General features: G+C 36.7%; 1 protein-coding gene across 10 annotated transcripts in view; it reads right to left on the bottom strand.

The window, feature by feature from the left end:
• The window catches only part of LOC104601863 (uncharacterized), a 32,510-nt gene extending 21,641 nt beyond the window's left edge, over positions 1-10,869 (bottom strand). For 2 of the 10 annotated variants that reach the window (XM_088893275.1, XM_088893276.1), the window contains exons 1-7: positions 10,663-10,865; positions 9,489-10,072; positions 6,369-6,664; positions 1,852-1,929; positions 1,413-1,633; positions 1,075-1,167; positions 828-911 (exon numbers count right to left, since the gene is read on the bottom strand). In XM_088893275.1, coding sequence (XP_088749401.1) covers positions 828-911; positions 1,075-1,167; positions 1,413-1,633; positions 1,852-1,929; positions 6,369-6,664; positions 9,489-9,798 — 1,082 coding nt within the window. In that variant the 5' untranslated portion in view covers positions 9,799-10,072; positions 10,663-10,865. Of the gene's footprint in view, positions 1-827; positions 912-1,074; positions 1,168-1,412; positions 1,634-1,851; positions 1,930-6,368; positions 6,665-9,181; positions 9,260-9,488; positions 10,073-10,662 lie in introns of those variants that run through there. The other 8 variants (XR_735980.3, XM_088893290.1, XM_010265353.3 and 5 more) reach the window with 8 other exon arrangements.
• Between the last annotated feature and the right edge of the window lie 1,510 nt (positions 10,870-12,379).

Genomic DNA, 12,379 nt, shown 5'->3' with positions numbered 1-12,379 from the left:
AGAGAAAGGAGAAGAGAGTTCAATGATGTTCTCTCCTCTCTCACTAATCTTTTATTAATCTAACTTAATTAGGATTAATTACAAGTCTGCCCTTAAGTGGGCGGCCAGCTCATCAATAACTTAAAAGAATTACAAAAAAGTTAACAGGCCCATTAACAAATAAAGAATAAAAAGAACACTACTTAACAAAAAAAAAAGCACTAGGACCCATTTGGCCTAGTCTCTCGACACTTGGCAGATGGGTTAGCTAAATAGGGGACTAAGAGATCTCAAATGTACTTGGGAATTATTTCAGGAAGGGATGAATGATATGTAATTCATATGTTTAATGGACTGTGGGTGGGTAGAAAATGCTAGCCCAAACTGAGGGGTGTAATCATATTGTACTGTATACAACTCTCAATTCCTTTCATAAATTAAAAAAGTTCTTTTTAGTGATCAAAAATAAAGTGATTTTGTTGGTTCATTTTGCATTCAGCTAAAAACAACCATAGACTGAAACAGCAAAATATAGGATTACCCTTTGCAACTGATCTGCCAACTTCAATCGGCAGAACTAAAAATAAGAACACCATGAGCTGCTGCTATACATAACTTATGTTTTGGTCAAACATTAGTGGCATCCAAAGTGACCCAATTCCCTTTCCTTTTGACATAGTATAGTATTTTAAAACCAACCAAATATCAACCAGAAAAGCTGTCTAGGTGTCATACATATTATAGGCAATATGTATTATATGCATATGCGTGTATTTGTGTATTTGTGTATGTGTGTATGCATGCATGCATGTATTTCTTACAAAGAATTAGTAAAAGTACATCATTACCTGTTTGTCACCAGGAATGTGGCACGACCAGAATCTCTAAGCATTTTAATCATAGGAACTATTGAAGGATCCTCATTTATGTACCTAATAAATAAACAATACCACAGTAAAATGATATTACATCAATACAAATGATTGAAGATTTTCTACTAAATTTATGATATGATAATATAAATATTCTTAATGACAATTTTACTCATTTTCTTCCTTATTATAAAACAGCTCAACCAATGCATATACTTATTACTTTTTAGGATCTTTTGCAACCATTTGCTTCAAAGTTCCATCACGATGGCACAAGTCAACTGCAGCTCGAACATCTTTATACATCCGAGAGTAGCTTGAAGAATGTAATACAATATATAAGGGCAGAAAAATAAAAAAATAAAAAAAAAAACAAGAATCAATTTACCCATTTAAAATTTATCATGGAAAATAACCAACTTTGAAAACAAATGAATGTAAAATGACTATACTGTTTATTATGCACCAAATCACTGTAGCAAAATCCATCCATAACAAATAACAAGATGAAAGAAATGCATGAAACAATTGAATTGAAAGGTTAATGAGTAATTTTCATACTCAGCATTATTTGGTACTTTTCCAGGATTATTGTCCTTGAAGTCAACAAGTTGGGCAAATAGGTAAGCTTCTGCTAGTGAGAAAAGAGTATCAATAAGAGCATAATCAGGCTCATCAAATGAATCTCGTAACAATGTGTTTCCATAAGTTGCAATTTTGTCTTCCTTAGACATCTCTCTAAAGCCATGATAGGCTACTTTCACATATTTGTGCCGATCCATCTGCAAAAGAACAAAGAAAAATTTGTTGTATACAAGAACTGAAGCATGTTGAAAGTCAAAAGTTGAATTAATCCAAGATATTAGCAAAGGTAGTGTAAACCAAGCATCTAAAATTGTGGAATAGAAGAACAGGATGCATGCAGCAGAATGCAAAAGGGCACAATAACTGCACAAGTGCCTTAACAAACAGAATTTACATCTCAAAACCAGTGACTAACCTTTAAGATGTTGCCTCTCTTCTTATCAAGAACCAAACCCCTGACCATGTATTTCCAATCAAATGACCACTCCAGTAACTGCATAAGCAATGTCCATCAACCAACCTGCCATCTCTTGCTTCAACAAATAACAGCCATACAAAATGGAATTGCTCTAGAACTAGATCAAAGAGAATTTTAAATGACTATACATAAGGCAAGAGAAAGATCAATCAATTCATTAAGAATACATGAGAAGTAAGTTGAGATTGAAATTGTGCAATAATAGTGTAAACAGTAGGATTTCAAATAATGTTATTGGTTCAAGATTTTGAGTTAAAGAACGAATGTAGTAGAAACAGGAGAAACGGGATCAATATTAGAAATTTCAGTGAATTTATACCAAGCAAATACTGTGTAATCTCCTTTTCTTTTTCTTTGGAAAAATCATTTTATTATCTAAACGAAAAGCTGTGTAAAATCATGAACAACATAAAATTCTCTTAATTATTTGTGTCCTAATAGAATGACCCTTAATATGTATACCAAAACTAGAATGGGTGTTAATTAACATAAAGAAATTTGTAATAGTTTGGAGATGTCTTCCCTTTTCAGTCTTTTGGGGAATATGCAAGGAGAGAAATATAAGGCTGTCTGGAGATAAACATAGGAGAATCAAAAGAGTGGTGGCTGATATTGCTAAAATGACTATAGATTTGGGTGCTGGTTCTACCAGATTTTGCCCAGACACTAGATCAAAGTTTAGCAATAGATTTTTGAACGTATTGAAATGTTACATGTTGTATACAGATAGCCAATCAACTTGGAGTGGAAAATTTGATAGTTGAGGGGGATTCCAAGGTAGTAGTGGGCTGGCTGACAAGTCCAGAAACAGCTTGTTGGGGCTACAGGGATCTGTTAAAAAACGTTAAATGGCTGACAAGAAATATGACAGTCGGGGTTCAGTGGGTTAGCAGATCAGCAAATGCAATGGCTGATTCTCTGGCCAAGCAAGGGGTATCAAGGGGAGATCTGTTCTGGGATACCTTGTAATTGTGTTTCTGGCTTGTGTGTGTTTAATGCTTATGGTTCAGTCCTTGGGGGAGGTAACACCTTGTGCCTCCTCCTAGGCTGACTGTACTTTCTTTATTTGAATTAAGAAAATCACTCTCATTTATCAAAAAAAAAAATGTTAAATGTTAATGTATCAAGGTGTTTCTTTAACACCTTTCTTCAGATGTAACTTTTCATTTTTGATTTGTTAATAAATTTCTTTTGATTTTTCTATCAAAAAATATATATATTATAGTAGAAAGAGGGAAAAGTGGGAGGCAAGGGGTCTTCCAACCTCAATGCTTGAATGGACCTTTCTTTCCTCTCCCTTCGTACATATGTGGTTTATTTATTGTTTGAAATTAAAAAAAAAAAAAAAAGAGCATACTAAAATCCTTCTTAACTCTCTTTCTCTCTCCAATAGTATACGGGTAGAATGTAGAAACCTCCTCCTATCCTTCTTACCTCTCTCTCCAACAATCTATGGTTAGAACCTCCCCATGCCCTTATGTTTCTTTCCTCTTAACTCTCTCTAAATCCTGTTAGACAGTTTTGTATGCCCTTAGCTTCAATCAGAATGATGTACTTTATGAGTTTATTGTGAATGAATAAAGATACATATTTGATTCATGTTCCCTCAGTATGTTTTCTGTGTAATACCCTTAAACTGGACACTTAATGAGACTCGTGTTAGTTTAGAATGTTCACAGCCGGTGGGTCGGTCTGGGGAGACCTATCCTGACAAGGCTGACACTGTAGTGCCACCAAGTCGGTTGGGGTGGCCTGTCTCAGCTGCCAGGGTGAGACCCTAGGCACATACAGTGTAGGATTAATTGAATCTTTGAACTGGACCAGATTTCCAGTATTGCCCGGGACCTTGGAGATTGATGGGCAAAACTGGAAAGTTACACCCGACCCCTAGACTCAATTATGATACTGCACTAGGTGTCGGATTGGGCTATCTTTGATGTACCAATCAGTGAGATCCTTAGCGGGGGTCAAAACCTGGGTATGTTGGGACAGTCCGAGAATTCATCCGAGTGGGTGATCATAGTGACAGGATCAGCCCCTTTGCCGGACAAAGGTAATGATCGGGGATGCACTCTCACTGATGGAAACCAAGACTGCCGGCAGCCTATTTCAACCGTTGAGATTTGTTTTGCAAAATATATTTTATATAAGATATAAAAGTATATATATGGTTTCTAAAATGTTTGCAAGAAGGTTTTAATTCCCGGGATCCATATGAGTGGAGAGTGCAACACTGTTCCTTGCAGCCGAGGGAGAGGTCATCTCTTGTCGGGCAGTGTATGATCATTATGGGCTGAGAGGTTAAGTGTAAGACCATTGAGGATAATACCTGATGGGCTAATCTTGCATCTGCCCACAGTCCCTGGGTGTTACAAAGTGGCTTGGCCCAGGGGACCTCTTAGGGTAAGTATTGGGCCCGTAGAGCCCATTTGATGGGTTTCAAGGGGTGCACCGTCTTTAACAGTGTATTCGGCCAGGCCTTGTAACAAAGGCTGGGCCGAACCCATGTGGCTGATGTATAGATCAATGCTTGGGTCCCACGCCATACAAGGAAGCCCAACTGGGCAGCAGTTAAGAGGGTTAAGTGAGCACATAAGCTTAATGGGCCTAAAGCCCATTTCAAACTGGGTTGTTTATTTAGTTAATAAAGGGGCGAAATCTGAAGTGGATCAGCTAATAGGATTGGGCTTAGACCCTATCCACTTAGAGAGTCCAAGATCTAAATAAGATTTAGATCTGGAAACCTCCTAATCAGATTAGGAGATGGCTAATCTGATCTCCAGATAAGATAAGGATTATCCCTTATCACTTAAAGGGACTTCTAACCCAAATGTGATTTGGATTAGCAACTCCTAATCTGATTAGGAGCTGATCCCTTTAAGATTATAAAAGAAGAAGGGGGCGGCAGCCTTTAGATATACACTACACACAGATCATCAGGTTTTCTTTAGTGCTGAAATCAAGAAGAGAGAATTCTGCTCCCTGCAAATACTCTCTTGCCGCCTCCCTGTTCTTGCCGCCCTGTTTGCTAGTTCGATCTCCACTTGTGGGAGAAGTCAAGATTGGATCTTGACATCAGTCCTTTGAGAAAGGATTGAAAGGAAGCTGTGCTCACGTACCATCTTGCTGATTCTTGCGAAGGACAGAATTCTTAGAGAAGAACACTACTGATTCTGCTCCACCTGCACTGCACCATCTTCAGTGGGAGCAGTCTTTGGATCCTTCCTTGGGCGTGAACACCTTCATTGGGAGATATTACTTCTCCGTATCAGGTATAATCCTTCCCACTCCTTTTTGTTCAGATCTGGTTCAGTTTATGGTTCAGAATTGATCCTTGAAAATATGATTTTCTAAATGGGGAATACGATTCCCAGTTGAAGGGAGAGAAAAATTTTTGAAATTCGCCCCTTATTCCTCAATCTTTTGGGCGTCCATAGGATGGATCTCTCATCCCTTCAAATCCATCTCAACTTTATCTAATAAAATTGCTGGTGCAACTTGAGCAGGTTGGACCAGATTTGGGGAAAACCATGTCCAACCCTAAGACATGGACCTCTGGCCCACCTGAGGACCCAAGACCACCCCAAGCTAAACCCAACACAATCCACACCAGACTCAGGCTTGTGGGGGCTTAGGTGGAGGTTCAATCAAGCCTAGGTGGATTGGTCAGGTTTCTCTTTTGGATACATCGAAAGACAAACTAAACTAATGAGGAAATGCATGGCCCCAAGCATCATGGGTTGGTTAGGTTTGAAAGTCTTCTTACTCATGCCTTTCACTTCTTTCATTTTCTTTATAGCCCAATTCAGAACTATAAAAAAGGAAATTTTATACAAATATCATTACATAATTCATATAATCACACTCATATACTCTAAAGGGAACATAATAGTGTGAATATATACATGTATGCATAACACAATACACAATGTACATTTATGCATGTGGTAAATATATTATGGGAGGTTGGACTGGTTCAGGATTGAAATACTCTACACCTCACCCGACCCCCATCTTATAACAAGTGAAACCTCTCTTTTATTTTATTTCATTCTTTTTCAATTAAAAATTGGACACCAAATAACATTAAGTGAAGATCATTGAAGATCATACTAGGATTCTTTTTTATTGTTAACTTCACATTTTATTAAAGAAAAGATTACATAGCTTGCTTGTCATAGAAAAGCTTACACACATAAGAAATCAACCAACAACAAAATGTCATGCTAGGATCATCTGATTAGTAAATTAAACCTACATAACTCCATTAGAAAACAGTGATTTTGATGAAATCTGAAAAGCCATGGGATTTAGTAGCTAATCATTTGGGGAAGTTTTTTTCTCCATATCAGTTTGCATAATCTTTCAGAATTGAATAAATGCAGAAAACATGACAACATTGTCAGTTATTCATGAAAAGGTAAATATAGATGAAGCGCACAATGCACACAAACCTCTGGAGGGTATCCCAGATCATAAACCAGCTTTCTAGTTGTGCCATTGTATGCAAGGGATTCAAACGTTTCAGGCATGTACTGTGCTAAAGTGTAATCCATATCAAACCCAACTGCAACAATATTTTTCATGTTTAAAGATCTGTTGCAAAAGATCTGTTTTCCTATATCAATTTTGTGCCCCCCTTCATGAGATGACCAAATACATCGATCCTGAGCAGCATCATTAGAAATGGGATGTTGATACTGTGATGTCATCCCATCCATTATATTATTTGTATGAAATCGATTAAACCCTGAAATTGATTGCAAAATTAGCATTAAATGGTACTATAATATCATATAAATATGTGTAAACATAAATATGTGTGATATATCATAAAAATATATAAATAAATCAACATGTAATATGTTTAAATCTAGAATAACAATTTGATTTTATGACAACCAAATATTGTTACATTTATATAGTGAATCACCATATCCTAATAGTGATCATAAAATAGCATTAACAGCAAAAGGGATTGTAAACTACTGTGAGTATGACGATAAAAATCTTATTTAATCAACAATGACAAACCTCATTGAAAGGGAGAGAAATGAAAAAAGAGTAATATAATAGCTGATCATAGGAAAACAAGGACAAGAAACAAGAAGAGGGGAATAATGAATACAATAGAAGACTCCATACAGCTACCTCTATCTATTGCACTCCTGTTTATGGTTGCATATAAAAAAACAGAAAATGGTTGTTTATGGTAAATTAGAGTATACTTCAATTTAATAGTTAATACATGGATACAAACATAAATACATACATAAGGATTGTTTTTAAAAAAAAAAAAGGTAATTTTCACATGCCTGGTTGCACTTCATTTCTTGAACACAAAGTGACTACAAACTTTTTTTTATGCATAAGTGACTACAAACTAAATTGTTGTTTTTTTTTTCTGAAAACAATCTGTTTTCTGGACAAGGACCTACCATACAGTTGTTAATCTCTGTTATTTCACATGCAAATAAATAAGGCCCAGGAATTCAATGTTTCAAAACAATTACAATTAAGCCTACATTTAGTCAAAGAATACACCTCAATCTCAAGGCATTAGGCAATTCCAAGGTGTAGCACATGCAAACACATACAGACAAGTATAAGTCTCTTTTTTTTTCTTTTTTTGATCAGCAACAAAAAATTTATTAATTAAGAGAAAAAGTTACAGCTTTTAGGTAGCTTTGGCTACCCCTTACACACTTAACACGGAAATGTTAAACAACAGAAAACTTTAAACTTTTTTATTTTACTATTCAGCCCAGAAACAATGCTCTCTGTTAACCCCTTGCTTAGCTAAGTGATCTGCTAGGCAGTTGGTTGATCTTGGAATCCATTGAGAGACCAGTTAAATTCATTCCGGAAGCACCATGGAATCTTCTCATTTCATTTCAGCCAGCTGATAATAACCTTAGAGTCCCCTTCAAGTATAAGTCTCTTTATTTTTTGTTAATCTTTCTTTTGAGCTACAATAAGAAAGAGAAAAGAGGTACAACAGCAGTCACTACTAACAACAACGCTCAAAACAACCAAATCCTAGAGTCATCACCCTCATAGTGTCAGAAAATAAAACTAATCTTCCTTCAAACCTCGTCTTCCATCTTCACTCCATTTAGTTTAAAATTTTCACCTCTCTACTATGAATCACATGTCTTTCCTTAAACTTCAACTGCACACCCTAACTTTTGCCTTTTCTTTTTCCCTTCTAGCCCTAAAAAATTAAAAACTTTTATTGCAAATTCCTCACCACCTAGAAAAATAACCCCAGCTTCTTGCCAACTTGAACTTCTCTTTCAACCACAAGATTCATATCTAGCTTGTTATTAACTTCATAGACAGGAATGACATCTTCAATCTCCTCATCACAGGTTTTTTTCTTAAAACCTTACCCATCCAACCTCTTTTTTGTATATCCATTCTTAACAAAACTCAAGCCACAAGTTGCTGTGTCATCACAAGAATCAAATGAAAACATTTCTCTTTTGTTAGATTTGGAATTGATGAATTTTGCTCATTATTCCCCTTCTCTCTACTATGACCTTCTCACAATATATTTGTTGTATATCATACAGAAATTGTACCATTCCAACATAAAGAATCTATCAGTGATCAAAAGTGAATGGAGTTTTGTATGTGTATTGGGTGGGGGTGGGGAGAGAGAACTGTGTACATAATCAAAAGAAACTTTGGAAAGTTCCATAGCATTATATTTATTAAAAATAGTGCAGTTCTTGATTTCATTTGAACATAAATGAAATCTTAAGGTCATATGGATGTCTGTAGATGATATCATATATAAGATCAAAATTCAAGACCAAGTAAAGTTAAAATTTGAAATTCACAGAAAAAATGTAGGAAATGGGTAGGCCAACAATTGGATAGAGTTAGCCTCCTTTAGCACAAGCAAACCAAATAAGCTCAACCGCATCATCAATACTCATTCCACACTTCCATAAACAACAGCTGAAGCAATACCTCTAATCAGGCACCAAGAAATGAGTTGTTAAATCAATTACAAGAAAGCTACTAGTTCCATGTATTCCAACAAATCCCTTTTACTTATTCAGTAAACACATGGAGTCCAAATAAAAAATTGTTCTTATTTTCCCCCACAGCATCTTAATTCTTACAGAACAACCACTTCTAAATCCTAATACCACGTATCTCTCAAATTTGGAAAGGTTAAATCCCGTATATTGGACAAGAAACTCTACCGACCCTTATTTAGCAAACTAGCCTAGAAACAACATAGTATGCAACTTACCTTAATGATTGATAGAAACAACCCAAAGTGCACGATGCCCTGTTCGGCTGTTCCAACTCGAACCCGCTCCAGTAATACCTAAAAATTCAAGTTTCCAAGTAAAAAGCAGCCCTTCCTCCTAAAACAATTTACTATCTCTACACTCTCCTTCTCAACATAAACAACTCAACTATGAAACCCGATTAAACCTAAAGAAATACTCTAGAAATCACCAAAGTTAGCGTGAACAATGAGCTCCAAGTAACCCAATAGTAAGAAAAGGCAGATGGAAAAAAAATAAAAATAACAAAGAGTAAAAATGACGAACCTCCTAAGTTGAATATCCCTCTTCGCCTCCTTAGAGATGGACAGTCGACTCCAGAAATGAGACGAGAACCAAGAACTCCCGAATTAAATCCAATTCCGGAGGCGAAAGGAGGAGAGAGATCAAGCGAGAGAATAGACAGGCAAATTGAAAACGGCCTCTTTGAAATTCGCATCTTGAATTTAAAGATGCATCTCGGAGCAGTGTGCGTGAGTGGATAAATCGAATCAGTTCCTTGAAACGTTGTCGCTCGACTAGTTGTTGCTGTTGTTGACGATGATGATGACGATGACGAAGATATTGGAGGAGACATTAAATCTTTAATTCATGTTGTTTAGGTGGAAAAGAACTACAGAGAGCAACAGAAAGAAAAGAGACTAAATTGGAGGGAACCACATTCGGAAGGGGAGCTTCCTCCTAAATTCTCGTCAACTCTGGTTGCAGTTGGAAGAGCAAGATGAAGTAGTTGAGTTGTGGGGGAGTCCTACGCTACGCTAGGCCAGGCTTTACAATTACGATGCGCCACGTGGTTTTGGCGGGGAGTAGAGAGAGAGAAAGCTTGCTTCGCGTGCGCCCGCGCCTATAACCTGCGCCGTGGATGCATGGCTATATCATTAGCACAGTCATCAAGATTGATCCACAACTCCAAAGGCTGTGGCTGTCAATTGACGCTTTCTGTCTACGGAAAAACTACCAAGCTTTTGGGAGTGGCAAGTGGCGCAGTGCGCTGACGGGGAGAGTGGAACCGAGGAAGAAAAAGCATCTCCATCGTGCGCATTGCGCACCCTCCAGCTCACACACATGCGAAAAAGTCGATTCTCTTTGCATGAATGGATAAGACAGACAAAACTGGATATAAAACTCTTCGCGTTCAACCCATTGCGTGAATGGATAAATTAAAAAAAAAAAAAGAAAAAAGAAAAATGAGTCTCCTCTCCTCTCTCCTCTCAGCAGAAAGGAAAAAAAGGAAGAACAAACAACTCATATTCTCAGAAGCATCTAATTCCAGAAAAGGAAAAAAACAAATTCCATTTGGTTGGAGAATATGCTTCATTGCTTTCGGGATATGAATCTTTTATTTATTTATAAAAAAAAGAGTAAGAAATATATACTTGATTCTGTTGGAGTGTTTGGACATTTTCCGAAACCAAACCAGGATTAGGTTCGAATTATTTACCAAATCATCGAGATTGTTTATAGAAAATCCCGGCCGGGAAACTTCCAGACGGCAGCTAGGACTTGGCGGAAACGGACTCGGGCATCGACTTCCCTCGCTCAAGGCTGGCCAAGAAGCTGTACATTTTCCACCGTTCTAACTTTGTGAAGGCCAACGGCCCGAGAAGAAGAAGAGAGAAGAAAAGTAGAGAAGTAATGCCTAGAACGATTATTTCCAGCATTAATTTTTATTTCTTATAAATTACAAGATTGGAGGGTGGGAAAGCTTTTCCCGGGCAGTATATTTATTGGAAAAAGGTCCCATAGTCATAGAGATACGGGAGGAGTAACAATCAACATGTTCCTACTCCCCTAAACAGGCTGAATGTATGTGTAGAGTGACAGAGTGTAGTTGGGCTCATCATTGTCCATGTGGCTCATGTAAGAGGCCATCGAGTCCAGCTGTACCATAACAAACAAAAACTGCTAGACGAGTGGGCAGAGCAGCAGGGAGCAGAAGCAAAATGATGAGAATGAGATCATGGGTGGGGTGGGTGATGATGTCTGAATCCTACACGCGAGTCAAGATACACCACGTAAGCGTGACATGTGGGATCCACGTGTAACAATCCGGCTGATGAAAGCATGAAAATGGTACAACCGGAAGTATTGTTTGCAGATGAGATGGACAAGTGGCGTCACGGCAAAAGAGGAGGCATTGAACTGTCACCACAGCGACGTGACACAGCGTTCATTTTTTAACTGCTTTTTATTTTTCGTATCAAGCTTGTTTTTGTCGTCTCGTTATTAGCAATTCCTATGATGCCGGAAAGTATGATACCCAATATGATGTCACATGATAAAAAGGAACTTCGTGCAATCGCCAATAAGATGAAAAGGAAAAGTTTATGATGCTGGAAATATGGGAAAGGGTTTTATTAATCAAAAAACTCCGTGAATTTTTATGAAAATCCACTTGATTGTTTATCACTTTTATGCCCGTTGATTGGTTATTAGTTTTTTTTTTTTTTTTTTTTGCATCATATCTTTTCAGCCTTGAAATCCAATTTGGTAAAAAAAGTTCAAGTATTTTTTTGTGAGAAAAAAACTATGATATCGGAAAGACATGATATGAGAAGGCTTTGACAAATTAAAACCCCCTTATAAATTTGATAAAAAAAACTACTTGATTGGTTACCAATTTAATGATACTGGATGATTGATTACAAGTTTTTGTTTGTGAGAAGTAAAATTATGTTGTTGATACTTGATTGTTCTCACCTTATAAGAAAAGAGGATGGAGGTAAGAGGGTTATTCATTTGGAGTGAGGGAAGAAGTAAAATGATGCAGTCTCCAATTTTTATGAGATTGAACTGAGGTAGAAGGTAGTGCAAATTTTGCATCAGTTTTTAAGAGACAAGATTTGTATTGCCAATGTGCAAATGGGACAAAGTCTTAATTTGGAAGGAGTATAAATATAAATATGTAGAATGCAAAATCTGATATTTTGTAATATTTTGTATCTATTTATACTGTACATACTTGCATTTGTACTCTTTTCAAACTGAGCCAAAAATACAAATTTTGTATGAGATAACAACAAGTTTCAAACTATCGATATTCTCCATATGTAAATTTTGCATATCTCAAGTTTGTCTTGATCAAAATGCTTTATTTTCCAATTTTTTTTATTTAAAATTTTGACTGGTGAGTGGTGGCATATTACATCACTTATTAG

This window comes from Nelumbo nucifera, chromosome 1 (assembly GCF_055504915.1).
Source record: "Nelumbo nucifera cultivar China Antique chromosome 1, China Antique-T2T, whole genome shotgun sequence".
NCBI classification, from domain to species: Eukaryota; Viridiplantae; Streptophyta; class Magnoliopsida; order Proteales; family Nelumbonaceae; genus Nelumbo; species Nelumbo nucifera.
The sequence above is the reverse complement of the archived record's forward strand: the minus strand, read 5'-3'. Positions and strand labels throughout refer to the sequence as shown.